The 21826-nt window shown below is 45.4% G+C and overlaps 1 protein-coding gene across 1 annotated transcript in view; it reads left to right on the top strand.

The window, feature by feature from the left end:
* Positions 1 to 21826, top strand: part of NFXL2 (NF-X1-type zinc finger protein NFXL2) — a 51014-nt gene that overhangs the window by 5922 nt on the left and 23266 nt on the right. The window contains exons 3-11 of the mRNA XM_086801495.1: positions 4068 to 4123; positions 16712 to 16778; positions 17293 to 17385; positions 17495 to 17580; positions 20141 to 20306; positions 20417 to 20611; positions 20706 to 20896; positions 21254 to 21335; positions 21532 to 21744. Coding sequence (XP_086657621.1) covers positions 4068 to 4123; positions 16712 to 16778; positions 17293 to 17385; positions 17495 to 17580; positions 20141 to 20306; positions 20417 to 20611; positions 20706 to 20896; positions 21254 to 21335; positions 21532 to 21744 — 1149 coding nt within the window. The remainder of the gene's footprint in view (positions 1 to 4067; positions 4124 to 16711; positions 16779 to 17292; positions 17386 to 17494; positions 17581 to 20140; positions 20307 to 20416; positions 20612 to 20705; positions 20897 to 21253; positions 21336 to 21531; positions 21745 to 21826) is intronic.

The following is a 21826-nucleotide window of genomic DNA, read 5'->3' as shown; positions in this document are numbered from 1 at the left end:
GCCACTACTGGAGGCAGTGTCCCAAGCGGAAGACCGAGAAGGGTGAAGATTCCTCAGTAGCAATCATGAAGACTCCGGCTTTTGTGCACCTGGAGGTGATGGACACCGATGCTTCATTTTCTTCAAGCAGGGAGGAGATTGGAGGACTCTCCGCAAAACAGATACTCGGGAGTGGATTCTCGATAGTGGTGCTTCCAGGCACATGACTCCTTCCCGTTCCGGTTTACAGGATCTCTGCAGGCTTTCTGGTCATATTCTTACTGGGGATACGTCCACTATCCCAGTTCACAGTGAGGGCAGGCTGGAGATAGTTCCCGATGGCAGAGGGGGGAAGCATTCCTCCCAGGTGTTGTATGTTCCGGCACTTGGTTTTCATCTGTTGTCAGTGCATCAGGTTTGCAAGACTGGCGTACGGGTGGAGTTTGATGAGCATTTTGTTGCTCTCCGGGACAAAGCAACAGGCCAAGTGGTTTGGGAAGGTGGAGCGGAGAATGGAGTTTACAGGCTTTCAGCACTCTCTCTCCCAGGTCCTCAGGATTGTGATGAGTGGCAGTCTGGTAATGGCTACTCAGGTGTGGATACGCTGCAGGAGTGGGCTTTCCGAGACCAGGTGGTGGATAACTTGCCAGTAGATGGCAGCAGTTGGCAAGAACTTTCCAGTACTGATGTTGGTAGTTCTTGTGTTCGTGAGTCAGAGGAAGCTGAACAGGTCACTTATGCTCTGATGTCTCGTAGTGTTCGGGACATAGAATTTCCAGTAGTTGAGGATGTTCTTTCCACGGGGACCTTTCGGAAAGCCAGGTAGGTGGCATGTGCTTACTTGCAGAAGGAGGTGGTTTCTCCAGGCTTTGTGGTTCCGGATTCAGAGGGGGTGGTTGACAGGTTTCATCAGGTTTCCAGGACTTGCTTGTGCACCGTAACAGGTGTTGATCCTTGTGAGCAGTGTGATGTCTCTGTGACTCAGAAGCTGTATGGTTCATTGATCTGGTTGATGGACACCGGATTGGACGGGAGCTTCCTGATGAGGCAGTTGAGCTCTTGGTTGCAGATGTCTCTTTGTGAGGCAGGATTGCGTTTCCTGTGGTTTCTGCGGCATGCGAAGGATCATGGACTCTTGTACACAGGAGGGGGATTGTTGGATGGAGTCCGACTCCACGGTTGGAGTGACTCGGTTTGGGGAGGAGATCCGGACACGAGGAGATCTACTTATGCCCCAGGAGCAGTTTTACGGAGCAGGAGGAGGTTACATTGCAGGTTTGGGCTTCCACTGGTGGAACCCTTGGTCATCCAGAGGCACTTTGTTCGTGAACAGATTGTTGCTGATGACATCTTGCTGGAGTTCTGTTCGACGGAGGACAGTACGGTGGACCTCTTCACGAAGTCGCTCTCAGGATTTGCTCAGGCGGCACCCCAGCTCCCAGTGGTTGGTCACACAGCCAGGAGCTGAGAGGGGGTGTTAGAAGTCATCTCCTGTCTAGATTTATACACCAGGGCCTTTGTTGTGGGTGTGCCCGCCCTTATGAGGTGTTTTACCATTTTTCCCCACACTCCGTATTTTTCCCCTATTTTTCTCATTTTTTCTGAGGCTTGGGAGGGCTGCCAGAGGGTGCCAAGAGCAGTACAGTGCTGGCCGACTGGGTGTTTATCAGTCGTGGGCACTCTTGCTGCTGGCCGACTGGTTTTGATTAGTTTTGGGCACCAGATTGCTGGCCGACTGCATTTATGCAGTCGTGGACCTTTTTATCAGTCGTGGGCTTTTCCTTATGCTGGCCGACTGCCCTCTAGGGGGGTATATATAGGTCCTCAGCCCCCATACCTCATTTGTATCATTTCTCGGGATCTTCTTGTGTATATAGAGCAGAGTTACACGCCTACATCTGTCTCTCTTGTGCTGTTTTTCTGCCTGCGTTTTTGCTCGTGTTCCCAGATTTGGTCATCATCTCCGCTGCGTATTCTGACAGTTTCTTCCAATATAATTGCACTTATGTGTGTGCATGACTTTGATTTTATCTTTGGATGACTTGTCTTGTTTGCCTGGACAATGCCTGAGATTTCTGCCTGTGTTGTCCATGGGGCCGGGGACGCTTGGACACCCTGTGGACGTGTATGTGCACGCCTGTTTGGGACTGACAGGTGGTCTACATGTGTTTTGTAGGTGGTAAGTTTTCCCAAAAACTCAATTTACAGCTTTATGAGTGCACATGTTAATAATTATGGATGTAGGTTCACACTCACTTATAAGTGACCGGACAACTTATAAGTGAGTACACATTGAGCAGGACTTATTTAATACACGTGGTAGCCAAAGACCGGGCATTGGACATTATTTGGACTCCCTTCATGTAGGCGCCCCTTTCTGGACCAAAAAAGCACACGGGGGGGCTATTTTCAGCGGGGAAGTATTATTGACAAAACTCTAGATTGGAGGGGGGGCGCATGCTTTTCAGGAGTGCATGAGGGCTGGTCGGTTGGTTTTCAGCCTGTTGGCAAGTTTCTACAGCCATCCATTGCGACTGAAGTTCACCAGATGCATGTTCTCCACTGCTGGTCGAGGGATTTACAGCTTGAATAGAGGCTGGACAGAGGTTAAAAACAGGGAGGAAGAGTTGGTCGTGGGCTTCTAGAGAGTTTTCCTTCCGACCGGAGGTTTGCAGGCTTGTGCACAACTACTGGTCGCTTTCTTCTGTGGCTATTGAGGGCTGGTCGACTGCGGAAAACAGCCTTTGAGGGCTGGTCGACTTGCTTTATGAGCCAAGAGGAAGATGACGATGTTGAGTTGTCCCGGGCTGATGTGGGAGTGCTATGGGCTGTCCATAGTTGTCCTGCATGTGCTTGATGCCGGGAATGCTCACTTGTGCTGAAATTATCAGCAAATTCAGACATTGTGATGTTTTTCTTGTTTTCATATTGTATTGGAAGAAATAGGTGCAGCCAGTGGTGAACCTTGGGCACCGCAAAGTTGTATTGGAAGCAGACTCCTTTTTGGTAATCTAACCATAAAAAGGGGGGGGGGGGGGGGGTTCAGCCCATCTTCTGGCTCCTAGTGTGGTGTACTGTGCAGCTTTGTCATCTTGTTTTATCTGGCATGCATATGTGTATTTTCAGATTTCATGATTGATTAGATTTTCCGTGTTCAGTTGCCCCTTCCATTTACAGTGTGATGAAGCAAGTACTTGCCATGGCAAGTGTCAGAGTGGACTAGGGTTGAAGAGTAGCCCAAGACCGAGTGTTGATCCAAGTGAGGGAAGCTTCCAAGGCAAGAGGAGATCCCGAGAGGAGGAGGATGAGGTTATCCTACATAGAGCTTGAAGATTGAGACGGTGGACATGAGGTTGAGCTTATAGGTGGATTGGAAGAGAAGTGGAACAAAGGCACATGCTTTGCCTTGCAGCCGCTTTCTAGGCAAAGTATGTTGTAGAGTAGAGGAGACAAGGTTGAGTTGGTGAGATCGTATGTATATTCGAGTTGACTTCATACAGACCAGACATGGATATCCCCAGACAAGCTTGCCCCAAAGCTCCAGTCCTATAGACAGCACTTCTTGAGGGTCGTTGGGGATGGATTCCAGATCCCGGACTTGCTTCAGTGACACAGAGAGGCAGCCCCAGAGGTAGTGGACATTGAGGCCATCATCCATGTACTTAATCCTCCAGGGGGGTGACACATTATGAGCTCAATCACATGAGGTACTCTTGCTACTTCTATAACCTGTACACACAGGGACTACGTAGTACGTTGGCCCTGTATTTTATTTCAGCATGGCTAGTATGTTGGCCCTGTATTTTATTTCAGCAGCTAGTTTTTCAGTTTTTGGTGTTGTCTTGCATAAAGTTTACTCATGGATCACATGTAACATCTTTTTGGTCTCATAGATCCTTCGGGTCTTTCATTGACGTTAATAATACTTTCTTTCTTTCTACACTCTTGATGTACTATCTTGGTCTCATAGACCATTGTGGCCTTTTGTAAGACGTAAATACATTTTTGTTTTTTCCCTTTCTCTCTTGGATGGGTGATGGTTGGCATTTGCCTCTTTAAATTGAATAAAATATGCGGCTACTTTGCAGGTTTGTGGAAGGAAGCTACGCTGTGGCAATCATAAGTGCCCTTCTCTTTGTCACAGGTATTGTATCAATTCTTATCGTGAAGTTTGCTTTGGCCCTTTAATTGCTTTAGCAATTTATTAAATATTCTTAGAATGGAATCCTGTGGTGAAAAAGCCTCTTTCTTTCTGCATTCTTTTTTCTCTTCAAACCTTAAGAAGGGTTTGATGGGCATTAGAAGTTTGACATGATTTTAGTCTTTTTGAATCGTGATAGGTGAGGAGAAAACTCCTATTGTCTCCTCCTCCAACACCACAGGATTCTACCTATATGTCAGAATGTCAGCCAATGTAGCTTTGGTGGTCCTCCACCATACAAGTAAACTGAAACTCTTGCAATTCAGTCAACCACTTGGACAATATCTTGGAAGGAATGTCAGATTGGATGAGATGAGGAAGCAAAGAATAATGGGTCAAGATGGTGAGGTGGGTGCTCTATTCCCAAGGAAGTGTCCCATCTTCCCCATAGGTCTTCAAAATGATCCACAAATCTATCAAAAACATCAGATAAATTATGCTTTAACTTTTGAATCTCTTGCCATAAAGCATATGGAGATTCACTTTGCTTGTAATGCTGCACCAAAGCCACTTTGATGTCTTCATATGCCTGACCTTGATTTGGCTGGGCTCTCCATGCCTGCAACCACCTTTTAGCATCCCCCTCTAGCAACATAGACAACAATGTCAACTTATCTTCATCCCTATCCTTACCAAAGGTGAAGGCTGCCAATTCCATCCCTGCCAAAAACTCCTCTGGATCTTCACGAACATGGCCATGATACACCGGATATGTCATCATGGCAGCCATCTCCACAACTGAAAACTTCTCAAACCTGCAAACGGACTGAAGGGTGCTTCAAAGCCCTCCTCAGTGGGGGCACCAAAACAATGGTGTGTCGGGGGAGACCTGCCTCTATAGCTTGTTGGAACACACCACTGTAGGGAGGGCTCTATAAACGAGCACTACAACACCACAACACATATCCAGGGCACCAATCCACTCAGCTGATATCCTTAGTCCTTCTGTTGACACATAAAAGCTCTCAAAACCCCTCAAACCAGCTGAGCTGACTCCTCCAATTCATAGTTGTCTGCGGGACGCGTACCGCACCAACTGGACGTAGAGCTCGAAACGAGACGAAACGAAACAGTACGGTCGTTTTTGTACCGTACTTATTGTAGGCCGTGGGCCACGACTCTTATTTATGGCATGTTCAGTGTTCATTGTTCACGACTCTTGAGTCTTTGACATTTGTACTAGTGTTTTAACTTTTTTCTAGTTTACGACAAGTTACAACTTCTCTAGACTTTGCATCTCTAATTGTGTACAAATATCTTTTTTTCAAGTGTTTTTTAAAGTGGATCTTACCTCAATCAAACTTATTTTCAAAATTTAAAAGTCCCGTATTGGTACCGTTTTATCGTACCTTTGTTTCGTAATTGACAACTATGCTCCAATTGTCCTCCCAAGTCAATCTTGACCTCCAATAGCTCTGATCCTCACTTATAACCCCTCAACTGACCTTAGCTGACCACCAGTTGACCAAAAACACTCCTAGTTGACACAACTGATCAGTTGTTGACTGAAAACTAAATTAGATAGGTGTTGTTGACCCCAGTCAGAATTATGTCCACCAAGCTTCCTCAAAGTTCCTCCAGCCTCACCTATCTTCAAAAACTTACTTCAGAACCTCAAGAACCTGCCAACACACACTTGCTGACTGAGATTTGTCTTATCGACCTCATCTGACTCAGTTCTGAGTCAGATCTCAACACCCCAGTGTCTGTTGACACCTCCAATTCCTCAAATACCTCAAATCCCACCAAGAGTCAACTCCACAGATCTAAGGTTGGCAGTAGTTGACACCTTTCTGACTTGAGAAAGCCCTCAACTGACACCTAAACCACAATCCAGTCCACAACCTATTAGACCGATTCTCGACTATACTTAGATTGTCAGATTAGACTCCACAGGCTTCAAACAAGTCAAGATCCACCTTTCAATAGTATCAACTGACTAACCCAAACACATAGCTGACTCCAGTTGACTCTTGTCAGACCCTGCTGACTCCAAATTAAAGCTTTCTGACATAGACCTACCTTAGCAATCCCCAGATCTTTGCTCACATGAGTTCTCTTAGCAATCACAAATAGCACAACATAAACCAGAGCATAAACAACTCATCAATCAAAACCATAGGAAACTTTTTGCATATAGATGATAAAAGAGCTTCTCTCAACGACCCTGAGACATGGGGTTCACACAGTAAAGAGGAAGCACAAAGGAAACAAATGTATCCACCACAAGATGATCCCAACAAAGCTCTTCAAGTCTTTCTTCAATTCCACAAGAACAAGTATCATTGAACACCGCAGCTACACTTTGCAGGTCTTCACCATCAAACATAGCAGAGAATTGTCAAGCAAGCTTTGGACTGGTCCAAGCTCTAATAGAATTGCTATTCCCAGAGGTCCTAGGGCACCAACCTTCTACAAGACCCTCTATCACCTCAGCACCCTCTGTTGTGGACAGACCCAAACCTCCTCAAGCAATTCCTACGTCGTCTTCTTCCCAAACAAAATAAACAACCCAGCAAGCTTCCACAGAGTTGCTACACAACAAGACCCGTTGGCTCTCTCACAACCCTTCACCTCTATCTGCTTTCCCGCAACTCTTCCTTCTCTTGTGGCTCCCGAGCATCTATCTTTTCTTCCACTCACGCATGCAAGAGCTCTTTCTTCTTTAAGTTGGGGCTGACAACGGCTAGATCTATTATAGAAGGTGGCAATGCAACAGTCCTTATTTCCTAAGGTTCTAACCATACTGGACGATTTATTCTTATTCCTGGGTTTGAGCGGGGACATATCTATTGGGCACAATGGTCTTGACACAAAAAAACCTATCAAAGCGAATGATGCACACCTGTTTGTTGACTGCATTGTGTCTAATTTTTGCTGTAGGTAAGTATGGATTTCTTTTATCTAACACATGTTACATGTCATGAAGAATACCATCAAAGACAAGCCATAAGAGGGAGGGAATGTAACTATTTGGCCTTCCTAGCACTATTCAGATGATGGAACCCTTGCCAGGACACTGGACTAGTGGAAGAAGGCATGGGGACAGGGACCATAAGGTTGCACATCGAAAAGCATCAGATTTTTTCAAAAAGCAAAGAAAAGCAAAAAGTCAAATTGAGTTGACCACGAGCCAAGAGCATTATTGGCAAGAGGGGATTGAGTAGGACCGAAAAGCAAAAGCTGCTTTTTCAAAAAGCAACTCTAGGGCCAAAAAGCAAGGCTCTAAAGCTAGAAAAGCAAAGCACAAAAGCACTTTGGCAAAGCTGGCCATATTTGAATAGTATTTTATTGTAAAAAGTGAAAAAGAGGAAAAACAAAGAAAAAGTAAAACAAAGGCAAAGTAAAAAAAGTAAAACAAAAGCAGAACTCACTCGCCCTCATCACCTGTTGCTGTCGCGCTGTTGACGTCACCTTGTACCTCATCGCCAACCATCCGTACGTTATACGGATCCGTACAGTCGTGCAGAACTGTGCCCTGTTGTTGTTTGCACCGACTGGGCTGCTGTTGTACTACTGCATGCGCCGACTGTCTGCTGCTGCGTTGCTGTTCTGCGCTGATAGGCTGCTGTCGTGCTTTCGCGTTGCTGTTCTGCATTGATAGGTTGTTGCTGTACTGCCACGTGGACATGTTTTTGCCCATACACTGTAAGCCCAGCGGGGCGTGCAGTGACAGACTCAACCACGTGTCCAAGAGATATAAATAAAAATATAAAAAGAGAGGGGGAGAGAGAAAAGGGAATGGGGATCTTGCACAGTACACCACATTGAGCGGGGAATAGGCCCCACCTCCTTTCAGGAATTCATTCAGGAACAATCCACGGGCACGCTGGCCAGGATCAATACAATCAATGAATACAAAACAAAGAAATATGCCGATGTAGGATATCCATGTCGATGTTGATGTCGACGTACAAGATCTTTGATGTCGAGCACACCACGGGGATGACCCACAAATATCTCTCACTGGGCTAGTACCAAATCCAAATATCCAAATCTAAATCCAACGAATCCAAGTCCAATGAATCCAAATCCAAGTCGAAGTCGAAGTCAAGATCCAAGTCCAAGTCCAAGTCCAAGTCCAAATCCAAGTCCAAGTTTCAGAACCAAGTTCCATGTTCATGTCCAAGCTTCATGCCTACAATATATGTCCAAGTTCCATGTTTATGTCCAAGCTCTATGCCCAAGTTTTCCATGTCCAAGCTATATGTCCAAGTCCAAGAAACACTCGCTCATCCCATGAGTAATCTCCACAACTCCTATAGCCTTGTCCATGAAGAAAACCATGGAAAAGCTCTTTCTCGCAAGAAAACTGATATAAAACCTGTTTTAATGGTTTTTGGGCGATAAAAACATCCAAAAAGTAGTTTTTAGGGTTTTTGGAGCAATTTTAGGGTTTCTGAATTTTCTGTCCGTAAAGTTCCGTACATGCGTTCGTATTGCCCATGCATATGCCCATACAAGTCTAGGGCTGACCGTACATGTGAAAAGCATGTTGGAGAAGGTGTTGATGGCGAAGAAGAAGCTCTTCATGATCATAATGATGTCCACACATACTCCACGATCTCCTTCAATCTTCAATGATCTTGTTCATGGTACTACAAGAGAAGTCCAATCCTTTTTATACTTGTAAGAGATCTTGCTTTTTACCAAAAAGCCTTCATGCTCTTGCTTCTTGTATGGTCTTTTTGGTCTGTTTCTACTCCGAATGGGGCGTCTAATCTGCTGTTGAACATCATAAATTTTATCATCTACACTTCTCACTTGTTTACCTCGTTTACAAGCTTGGGGTCCATTGGATTTGGGTACTAGCCCGATGAGAGATCTTGTGGGCCATCCCTGTGGTGTGCTTAGGCGGGATCTCGTGCCTCGATATCGACTACGATATGGGTTTCTACATCAGCATATTTGTTTGCCTCTGTATTCATTGATGTATTGATCTTGGCTGCTGAGCCCGTGGATTGTTTCTAAATAAATTCCTGAAAGGGGGCGGGGCCTTCCCCCGCTTAGTGTGTCCTGTGCAAAGTTCTCTAAGCCCTCTCTCTCTCTCTCTCTCTCTCTCTCCCTCCTCCCTGGCTGTGGGAAGGACTGCAGAGTGATCTGGAGGAATGGCCCCGAGTCTCCAAGAGAAACTCGAGGCCCTCGAGACGGCAATGAAGGCACTAATCAAGGAGAACAAGAAGACATCCGATTCCAACCTCAATGAGGTGGAGAACAAACTACACCGGCACATCATGGCTCTCGAAGCACGGGTCACGAACCTCTAACAAGAGAACACGGCACTCAAGGAGGAGGTGAGTGCATTGAAAGTGGAAATGGTAGCCATCAAGAATACTGAGAAGGAAGAAGGGGAGATCAATGACAACACTCTCACGGCCATCAAAGAAGAGATCTCCAAGGAGATCACAAAGGACATGGAGGGAAAACTCGAAGCCAAGCAGTCAGGATGGGTTGAGGTGGTGAAGAAGAACATCCGTAAAGAAGTGAGGGAGGAGACTCAAAGGGAAGAACACCAAATCATTCACACCACCATTGAGGAGGAGAAGATGAGGCATGCCCGCCGCCTCAACATTCGAGTCACAGGTATTGCCGAGACACCCAACTCCACTCCCGAGAAAGATGGACAGCTTCTATGCATGAAGCTCGGCTATAGGGAAGAGCACCCTCTCCCCTTCACCAAAGCATGGAGAGCCGGGAAAGACTCAACACGCAAGTGAGCCCTCATCCTACAGTTTGCAGGAGAGACGGAGATGTTCACCTTCATGAGGAAGAGGGTCATACTACGAGGTTTAGAGGGAGCTCCTATTTTGGATGATGATCTCACGAGTATGCAGCTTGAGCATAGGAGAGCTTGCATGCCACGAGTCTTACACGCGAGGAGAGAAGGCAAGAAGGCCTTCTATCGAGATGGTCGGGTCATCATTGATGGCCGGCCCATGGATTAGCGGTTTGTGGCCTATGGGACACAGACCAGGCCACTGACAGAGATACACATGGCAGTATGGAACTGTAATGGTTCACTATGGGTGCAGCCTGGACAACTGGAGCATGTTATGGTGGGGAGAGATATACTACTGACAGAGACACATCAGAGCTCAGAGAGAGGGCTACCTTGAGTAGAGGGATTCCAGTGGGAGTCAGCATATAGGAGGACCACACGCCAGGGTACCTCGAGAGGGTCGGGAGGAGTGGCAGTTCTATTCAGACGGGAGCTACAGGGGAGACTGAGAGTGGTAGCACAGGATCCAGAGGCCAGATACATGTGGATCAGCTTACAGCTCTCATAGGACAGGGTAGCTCTATGTTACTTTTCTCCATCAGGATCCTCCTATGTCATTACAGAGGACATGCCACAGGAGGAAGAGACAGGAGCCTCGCCATACACTTGTCTGTCAGAGGAGATTATACATTATTCTACACTAGGGGAAGTCTTACGGGCGACTTCAATGCCCACACACAGAGCAGACAGTGTGAGGTGTATGACTATGATGACATGGAGATCCTCCACCTTGTGGATCCAGAGGAGATAGCGGCTAGTCGGGCATCAGAGGACACTGGACCAGATAGAGGACATTATGGGGACCACTTACTAGAGTTGGGAGACGGCTCCTCCTCATGGATCCCCTGGCACCTATGGATACCATTACAGCCCAGCTGGCATCACTCCTACACACGGCTGCATTACAGAGCTTCCCACATCGTGTCCATTCAGGAGAGCCTGCGAGATCTGGGACTATGCCCCAGAACAAATGGTATGATGACGAGTGCAGAGCCCTATACTCACGGCTCTGCATACAGAGAGCCTTGGGAGCCATCACAAAGCAGGAGTCGAGGAGAGAGATGAGGAGACTTACTCGCCGCAAAAGGCGGGCCTTCGCAGAGATACAGGAGCTAGAGATCTTTCATTTCTTAATGAGTAGAGATAGCCCTGTCTCATGGCGGCACTTCAAAGAGCCCCGGACACCGACACCTATTGCAGACCCACAGACATGGCACACATATGCAGAGGGCCTATACCATGTCCCACAGCAGCCACCTATACCTCAGCCACAAGAGCCTCGACCTACCACAGGTAGCTTCTTTACCCACTCGATGGTACAGGAAGCTATCCGCCGCCTACAGCATGGACGGGCCGCCGACCATATGGGCCTGCAGGGTGAGCATCTCATATATGCAGTAGATTCTTTGGCTCCTTTTCTTGCACACCTGTTTAACAGGACACTAGCAGAGGGTTTGCCTGCGGAGTGGACGATGCACACCATTGTGCCGATTCACAAAACAGGGGATACGCTCGATCCGAGCAACTACAGGACGGTGATGGTTGGCCACGTGCTAGCCAAACTCTATGGTGCAGTGTTGGAGCAAGAGCTTAGCTTATATGTTGAGCGAGCAGGTTTATGCTCATCAGGGCAGGCAGGCTTCAGGAGAGCTTTCTCTACCACTGACCATGTATTCACTTTGAGATGTATGATTGATCAGGCCAGAGTGAGGAAGAGAAAGCTCTATTGCTGCTTTGTGGATTTCTGCAAGGCATTTGACACAGTACCACGAGAGAGGCTTTTTCAGCGCCTGCAGTCTCTAGGCATACCAGCAGATATGACATGGGGCATCTATGCATTATATGAGCAGGTTTTTGGGCGAGTCAGATGTCCAGGAGGTATGTCCGAGACTATTGCTAGCACCATTGGTGTGAAGCAAGGATGCCCCCTTTCCCCACGCTATTTGGGTTATACATTGATGAGGTGGCTGACTTCATTACACGGGGAGGCGGAGATGGAGTTGATTTAGCAGGTACCTCAGTACATATTATGCTTTATGCTAATGATATTGTATTTGTGTTTGAGTCTCCAGGTGGTCTACAGTAGCATCTACATGCACTCGATGATTTCTGCACAGAGGGGTCTTACTGTGAACCTTGGGAAAACCAAGGTTATGGTCTTTCATACATCGAGACAGGGCAGGAGTCAGCTGACATTCACTCTCGCAGGACGCCAGGTGGAGGTGGTGACATCATACGTGTACCTAGGGGTTACCTTCTCTGCAGCAGCCACACGCTTCACCATGGGTTCAGCAGCCAGAGCTAGATTGACACGGGGATATGCAGCATTGGCTATGCTAGAGAGATAGTGCCACCAGGCGCATTTTCAGGAGCCCCGAACAAAGGGGTGGCCATTTGACACATTAGTCACACCTGCATTGATGTATGGAGCAGCGGTATGGGCGCCAGGCCTTGCTACCCATTGATGGACACAGATAGAGAGACCATAGGCCCTCATGATGGCACGCATGATACGCAGCAAACCGTCAGTACCTCATGACATTATCCGAGCAGAGTTTGCTGCGCCTCCTATGATGGTAGAGGCCATATTTCAGACTATATGCCTGCTAGACAGATTCAGAGAGATGCCACAGGATAGATTGTCATACAGAGCTTTTGAGGCATCTAGACAACTGGCTGAGGCAGGAGACAGAGGATCATGGTATGCACAGGTCACACATTGGTTCTCACAGCATGGCCTAGACATGGATTATCTACCACCATTCCAGTATGACAGGGATGCACCACATATCTGTCTCTCACATAGTGAGAGGAACAGAGTATTGAGACAGGACCTATGGCAGCTCTATACACGAGAGACATGGATATCGCCTACACAGCCTCTTCCACCGAAGATGCTATACTACAGAGATCACTTCATGAGTATCACTGATGATGGATTTATAGGGAGGCCTACATACATGGAGGGCTTTTTACCACACGGCTCCCGAGTGGCTATTGGTCAGCTTAGAGTTTCATCACACCGATTGGAGATTGAGACTGGCAGAGCAGCACGGATCCCCCGAGAGGAGAGGGTGTGCAGATTGTGCAATACAGCCATCAGAGAGAGAGATCCCATTTTATTCAGAGAGCAACATTCCCTACGCCAGATCTTTGAGGCAGCAGACCAGCCCATACTTTTGAGATTCATTCTAGACATACAGCGCCACAGAGAGACATCATTATAGGCTCAGACAGCTCCAGAGAGGGGACGACAGACACAGATTACTACATTTTTTCAGAGATCCATCCCACTCCCAGCCCCTACACGGCAGGGAATTACTCTCCAGAGAGCAGAGACACTCAGAGCCTGCAGGAGACAGAGGACACCTGGCTTTCGGACACCACGCCTATACCAGAGAGAGATGGCAGAGATCAGAGCTCAGTTTCACAGAGAGGGTGCGGAGCGACTGGCTCGCTTCAGAGCACACCCTGGCATGTTCTTCAGGGAGCTGTGGACACCTCCTTCATTGATGTATACCATTTTATACCCCCAGTATGGTACAAGATGGAGCTAGCTAGGTTGCATATCATGATTGTATACTCCATGCATATAGCTTTGCATTCTCCTAGTAGTAGAGCTCCATCTCCTCCCCCACTCATTGTACTTATTGCACACCCAGATTCAGCTTTTTAGTTCAGTACTTTTTCATTTTGTTGGGATTACAGAGGATACCCCATACAGGTACACCGATTTGTCTCATAGGCCGAGTTCGGTCTTTTGGAAGACGTTAATAAAATCTTTCTTTCTTTCTTTCTTTCTATCTTCTCTCTCTATTTTTCTATCTCTGGATACGTGGTGGAATCTGTCATAGCATGCCCTGCTGGGTTTACATGATGAAGTGAAGACTCTTTCAAAAGGAACCGATGAAGGCTTCTGCAAAGGAGAAGAGCAAAGGATAGAACTTGTGTTATATCTACTAGGGCAAGATTGGTGCTAAGCTAGGTGTATGACACAAACTAGAAAGAGTGCTAGTTTCCACAAGGGCTAGCTTGGTCACAAACTTCGTGTAGGCCACTCCAACGTGAGGGTATAGGGACATATAGCAATGTAAATCAAAGTGTGAAATGTGTGTAATGACAAACTTTGCCTAAGGTTGATGATCAAATGTAATAAGGTTCAGTTGTATGGTTGATAAGTGATATGAGGAGGTGCACATGTATGCATGTGTAGGGTGATGCTAAAGGACATGGGATTCACATGAAAGGTGGCAACCACCTTGATCATTTGTAATTGTGTATTCATTCACAAGGAATAACGGAATAGCAACAGTCGTGTCTTCTTTCATCTGTTGTCTTGCTCTGCGCATGCTAATGTGTGTGAGAGAGAGGAGAGAACTGTCATTTCTGCCAACAAGCCTCCTGTTACGATCACTTACCATTTTCTTGGGAGTTGTTCCACAACGATCTCGGCCAAATTTGAGGCTTTGTCCACTGCCCTTACTGGAGTAAAGGTTGCCATCATAGTGTGTGATAGTGAGTCTAGCAATCACAACCTAGATGGAATCATGACCTTTGTGCCCTTGGTATGGCATTCACAAAATCCATTGAAATAATTTTCCATCTTTTAACCAGTATATCCAATGAGTGCAACAACCCAGCTTGTCTCAAGCCGTAATACTAGTTGTGGTAACTACAAGACCATAACCACATGAGACAATTGCCACTAACCATTTTAAGATTAGCTCATCCACAGAGATCAGCAACCAAAATCTATCCAACCCAACCATAGGCCCAACAGCTTGAGGCCACCCTCAAGCACATGGGTAGTTGAACTAGTGAGAACACCAGAGTGTGAGGTCTTCAGATCCCATACCCACTGGATCTAGGTCACAGACCACATGCTGATGCCATAGTTGTCAGGTAGGATACTGTACGGTTAGTACGATACGATACTGTACGGGAAAATACGGTTCAATATAAATGTTTTTCTTATCGCACGATAAAATACGGTGTTTTAAAAAAATACTTATAAACTTAGGTATTTCCAAGTCTAGATATGGAGTATTTTAGAAAGAAGGGAAGCATCATAGTACAGAGGAAGCTCGAACAGCCATAGATAAGCAAAAAAAGAACATTACCTCCCAAAAAAATTATTTTTTTTGGGAAAAAATTTATTGTTGAAAAAAAACTTGGGATTTTTTTTTTTGGGAAAAATCCGTACGAATCCATAGGGTATTCCGTACGATAAGCCATCGTACGCCGTACGGAAACAACCTTGGCTGATGCACACCACTTGTTATGGGTAACACCAATTCTTTTATATAGGCGCCAAGCTTCTATTAATAGCGCCCACTGCTTATGTGAGTATTCATTCTCTCTCCATGGGTTTGACTGCCAATCTCCTGTTACAACTTGCAAGGATGTGTGTGCTTCATCAAATGAGGGAGGTTAAGCCCACTGACATGGCATTTGATCTTGGGGTTCAAACAAGGCTGGGAACTGAGCAGTAAGCAATTGCCTTCTCTTCCACTTTTGAATTCATCTTTCCTGAAAATGGAGATCATGAGTGCTCTATGCTTTGCTGCTGATATTTTAGCTGGATTGGGCTGAATATGGGGCCGTTTTCAATGCCCCAAAGGCTGAAGTAGCTGGAGTGGAGAATGGAGGAGGAATGGGGAGGTAAGTGCCAGAACTTTAGGACACCCCCCCCCCCCCACCCCTTCGCTTCCCTCTCCTGCTGCCGAAAAAGAAAAGAAAAGAAAAGAAAAAAGGGACTGGTCAGCCTGTTGAGCTTCAGGGGACCAAAACATTGGAGGACTTCCCTTCCTTTCCCCTCTGAAGGGGCTGGTCACATGCCTACGAAACTTGGTGGAAAACATATTCATTTACATGCATTTATGGGTCAATTCATGCAGAGGTGCTTCAGCTTGCTTTGGTGCTATTGCCTAAACTGATTACAGGGGATTGTTTGCTGTACAAAACTGATAGACCCTATGCATGGTGGGGAGAAATGTGTATTCATATATTAGTGAGATGTATAGGTCAGCTGGTCTGCCCTTAAGCATCATTGACCTTGAGCAGTAGGAAAAGTTGTTTTCTTGGTTTGTTCAGTGGTCTTGCAGTACGATCTTTTGATAAGACAGACTTTTATGTCACGTTTCTTTACTAGCTCCCTTCAACAATTGGGTACTTAGGGTCTTTTCACACTTTTGGATGCCCAAGAAAAAGGGGTCATCTCCCCTGCCCATCAGTGACTGTCTATTTCTCATGAATGGGGGATCTTCCACGCCCAATCCCCCGCCTGTCAGATGGGGGGTGATGACAAGTAAGTCCGTAACTCTTCCTGGCCTCCTGAGGTCTAACGAAAATTAGTCACAAAGCATGGATTGCAAGATAATTTCTGTGAAGATGCTAAGAAGGACTGATCATGTGCAAAGTATGGTTTGCATAAAAAGAATGCTAGAGAAGGATCGGCTTGTTAAGTGAAGCGTTTGTTTTTAAGCGTTTATGCTGGAGTCACCTTTAGCTATAAATATTCTTCATTTATTCAAGCAAGAATAAATTTGTGTACTTTCATATTACAAGGATAATTACTAAAACTGCTAGAATTCTAAGCTATGCACTTATAATGTACTTGTTTGAAAGAAGTGTGGAACTCGAGGAAAAGTAGAATGGAGTTGGTGCCAAACACCGTACGGTGCATGCTGGGCCAAGTGGCTTGAAATCTTTCCTTATAGAAATTAATCAATCACTTTGCTTTTGCTTGGCAGAGGCCTATGTGCGCCTTGTCCTGTGTCCGTTCGGATCTCTTGCGCGTGTGGTTCTACGGCATATGAAGTTAGTTTACTGCTTTGGCTATTAGTTATCTATAACAAAAACGTGTTTGCTTGGATCTCCTTTCTACTTCACAGTCTAAGCTAGTTAACATTATGATTCCAACATGCAGTTCAATTGTGTCGATTAACCATGTTTGTTTTTGTGTGTGTATTCAATCTGTATGTATGCATTGTGTGTGCGTTGTATGTATGTATGCATGTATATATGTAGGTATATAATGTGTGTATGTTTACTGTTAGTATGTAATGTATGTATGTGTTTAAGCAGGCATGTAATGTGTGTATGTATGTATGCGTGTATGTCTCTGTGTGTATGTATGTATGCATGTACGTCTCTGTGTGTGTATTTATTGTATGCATGTATGTTTTTTTTTTGGAGGAGGCGTGGCATATTTGAATGAATAGCTTCAAGCTCATGGAGGACATCTTAGAAAATCTTAGGTGGAGGGTACATTGGATCAATATTTTTTTAACTTTGATGTTTTGTCATTTTTCTTTTGACATTGTGATGATAGGTACCATGTGGTGCAGAGAGAGACAAAAGGCCCCCACGGTGCTCAAAACTTTGTACCATTTTACCTCAGTGTCGACATGGGGTGAATTGCAAGGTGCAAAAAAACGGGGCCATTTTGCAATTGCCATTGTCATTGTTTGCATTTGGGAGGAAAGCTGTAACTCTTTTATGGGCATGTTTTGTTTCCTATGTGCTGAATACAGCCACACAGGTGCCATTATGGTGCCTGCCCACCATGTGAGCTGGTATGCAACGAAGAGCTTTCTTGTGGCCATACCTGCAAACAAAGGTGAGATTTTAAAGTTGCTGAGTCCAGTAATCTTGCATTACTAATGATCTACATACTCCAGGATGAATAATGAACTTTTAACCTTTTTTTCTAGGGTCCCTTGATGAAACATCCCAAGTAAGTGTCCACCTACATGTGTGTCTGCCCAAGACCGATACCTCACATTTGATAGCTTGAGAAGTGCACCCGTAGCACTGGAACACTGCACACAAACCAATGTAACCACGAACAAACAAGGGAAACGAATATGGGTTCGGCTAGCACTCGCCACGCAACCATAGGCTCCAAACCACACGCAGTGGTGGGTAGTAGCCCTCTGAGCTAGACACTGGCACAACCCTGGCAAGCCTGCACCCACAAAGCATGTGCGTCCCATACCACACCCCCCCAGCCCTCAGGGCTGTCACTGGTATGGCTAACCAGTGGGCTAACCATTAGCTAGGACCCTTGGGATGCCCTAGTCCCATGGTAGGGCTCTCCAAAGGAACACACTACAAATGAGCCATAATCCCAATTATATAGCCACAATCACCAGTTCACACTGCTATAAGAACTGTCTGGCCGGCCTCTAATCGCTAGCCTCATTATGTACACATAACATGGGACATAACACTTGTGAGAAAGGTTTATGGGTGGAGAGCACGGTGAAATAGGTTGAATAGAGAGTAGATTGACGTTAGAGTCTATAGGTATATTGTTCGAGTGCAAGTAAGAGATCAAGCTGAGTACATCCCATTGCACTAAGGCACCTCTTAAAAGTACCCTTTGTGAATCATCATTATGCAGTGTACAAGGACTTTCATGTTACTGGTGGAACTAAAGATTTCCTATATGACCTTTAGTTGTGCTAGAAACTCGGGGTTAAAAACTCCTTAAGGTAATTTTGGCTTGGTAGTCCTTTTTGGTGTCACATGCATCTGCCCAACCCCCCTTAAAATGCGTGTCATTGTGAATGGGCAGTCTTAGGGTTTAACAGAGGACTAAGGCCTTTGTGAGCCTTGTTTATAAAGGGACAGAAGGCTAGAGAGATGCAAGGAAGGGAACGCAGTGGGGTTTAGAATAGGTAGACACCTAATAACAGGGGAATGACAGTACGGAAATGGCCAAGAGAATAGATGTGGCATGGGAATAGGCAGTGCAAACAAAGACCATCCAAGCAAGAGAGAAGCAGGACCATACACGTGCAAGTTGACAACTATCACATGGTGAAGGTGACGGCGAACCGTAGAGCAGGCTTAGTTCCGTACGTCGTATGACTGAAATCGTACGTACTTGCTGTACGGTACGGTACCGTACGGATTCGTACGATACCGTACGATTTTTTTTTTTTTTTTTTGGGGGGTCGTCGTTGTTGTTGTTGTTGCTGTTGTGTGGAGCAATTTCAGTCTTCTAGAGAGCCATTCATCGCCATTTGCAGCCTATAGGGAGCTGTTTGTCAGTGTGTGCACTTGCCATTGCCATATTAGGCAAGCGATCATATTGCCTGATGAGGAGGACGAGGCAATCTTCATGGAGCTCTATAGTGAGCTTGTGGCAGCAGATACTCGCAGCACCAGGAGTCAGCATGGACGGGGGCCCGAGCAGTTGGAGTTCATAGGCCTCCGCCTTCGGCATCGGCAAAGGGTGGCCTTCGCACATATGTGAGGCGGGGATCCTCGAGCTCCAATCCCCGCCTTCATGATGATATTCCATTGCCCCCTCATGATGATACCCCACTGCCTAGAGAGCCTTTGTTTGATGATGATGGCAACCTACTTAGCGAGAATGATCCCCAGAGTGTCTCGTCCACCTTCGAAGAGTCCTCTTCAGAGAACTCTCTTGATGGACACTCTAGTAGTGATCATGTTGATGATCATGCAGATGTTGGTGATGATGTAGACTTTTGATATGTTATAGCTCTCTAGGCATTGGGCATCTATCTCCTTCTAGCCCATCGATGATGTATTGTAGTATGTAGTATCATGTATGTACGCATGTTTGCGGTCGCCCATGCCATGAGTTTTTGGCCTATCCTTTTGTAGCAATTTTGTACTCTAATGGCATGATGACATTATGTTCATGGTTCTACTATTTTGTAACTTCTTGACTACAATTTTTAAGTTTAGGAAGTATTAAAAAAAAAAACGTACTAATATCGTACCGCACCTCAAAAAATTTTAAGGTACCAATTAGTACCGTATTTTATCGTACCGTACCGTATCGTACCTTTCGTACTAACTAACCATGCCGTAGAGGGAGAAGGTGATGACCAGACAAGCATGAAGAACATAAAAAGCAGTTTGGGCAAGAGTTCAGTGGCCAGATTACTAATAAGCGGGGTGCCCAAGGGTGCCAACAAGATAGCCCACATTTTCTTATCTAAAAATTGCAAGGAAACTGCATGAAAATGCAAGTAAGCTGCATCAAACATAGTTTGACCTATGTAAGAACTTAGTATCTTGCGAAACATTCATAGCATATAGCAGCGGGGTTTTTTTGAGTGGAATCAATTGCTTTTTTAAATGTTGCACATGACTTTTGTTTGATTGTTTCTGATGCTTTTTGCAAAATAACAAATCAGGTGTCATGGTCCTCGACCGCCCCCCAATCTAGAATACACATTGAAGCAGAAAAAGAAGCGGAAGGAGACGGAACAGGACAAGGATAGCTTAGGATCATCTTGTCCACCATGTGCCGAGCGCATTCGCGGACAATGTCTTGGTTGTCATATGGGAGGGGAGAGAATTGTAAGCTCTATGAATCCAAAAACTACATTTGGCAGCCCTTTTCTCTTTCCATCCCAGATTGTGACAGACATCCAAAAATCTTATTGCTTTTTTTAAGTTGGTTGATGCAGATGATTTGCTCAGAGAGTGTTGCATTTGGTTGTGAAAGGCTGTGTGGCAACCCTCTTGCTTGTGGTAATCATACATGCCAAAAACTGTGCCATAAGGTTACAGTCCCTAGAAAGGCAGGTGCTCAAGCTAATGCTCCAAAAGAGTTTGAGGATGTAATTGATACATGTGAGCAATGCATGCTCGCTTGCCAAAAGGTCAGTCACACACACGCATCCACACACTCTTAAATTTGTTTTGCTATGGATATGATTCATGGCAATGTTATTAAACCTATTTCTTGGCATGCAGAAGCGTGTTCCTCCGTGTGCTCATCCATGTGTGCAGGCATGCCACTCAGGTGCTTGCTCTCCTTGCAAGGCTCCTTTGAAAAGATCTTGCTACTGTGGTACCCTTGTGCACACTTTTGAATGCAGCTTTTTCAACAGTTTGGTAGATGAAGAACGGGAGAAGCAGCTCTCCTGCAGGGGTCCTTGTCACAGGTCTGATAGTGGGCTCATTGTTTTGTGGTTTGATTTATTTTTTACAAGCAAGCTGGAAAACCTATTTTTCCCTTCTTCTGTGGAAGAGGTATCATTCCATGTATTTATTTTATTGTATTATTTGGAAAAAAGTGTGTTTGAATTAATAGCCTAGATGATGCCCTCTGCAAGCTAGGTGTCATATACTGCATGCGTATGTCATATGGGGTGACATTTGGGGTGTCCTATGTATCTTGACGTCATAATATTGGAATATCATCAAGGGGCTATATATTCGCTTGATATAGAGAAAATTAGCATCACAACTTGCCAAACTATATATATTAAAAGAGATGTTCTTACTTTTCTCTTATGCAGAAAGTTGCCAAATTGCACACATTTGTGCTCAGAAATATGTCATCCTGGTCCTTGTAAGATGGCTGCAAACTGCCGGAAAAAAGTAAGAAACACCCTTTTAAAGAAATTTCAATTGCTTAACAGACGTTTAAAAAAAAAGTGTTTTAACCTCTATTTTATTAAAAATTTAAAGAGAGGCCAAGTGGAATGCATTGAAAGTATGTGTGTGTGTTTTATATGTAGAAATATCATACGCATGCATGCATGTATGCACTTATATATCTTTCCCGGCATTCTAGGTATCTGTACGGTGTCCTTGTCAACGGTTGAAGAAAGATTGGATCTGTTCAGATGTTCAAGCTGCTTGCATCAATTTGAAGCTACTGAGTCCAAAAGGCCACCTGGGTGTGGGACTGCTTGCATGCAATGAAGAATGCTTGAAATTGGCTGAGGAGCGCAAATCAAAAGAAGATATGGATGTAATACGTCAACGGAAAATAACAATCCTTGAGGCAAGACACTTGTTTCTGCACATTACACAAATATCTGGACTATCTTGAACTTATCAAGGTTAGGTACCCTTGGAAGTTGAGG

This window comes from Cibotium barometz, chromosome 8 (assembly GCF_041138505.1).
Source record: "Cibotium barometz isolate CiBa-2024 chromosome 8, ASM4113850v1, whole genome shotgun sequence".
NCBI lineage: Eukaryota > Viridiplantae > Streptophyta > Polypodiopsida > Cyatheales > Cibotiaceae > Cibotium > Cibotium barometz.
The sequence above is the reverse complement of the archived record's forward strand: the minus strand, read 5'-3'. Positions and strand labels throughout refer to the sequence as shown.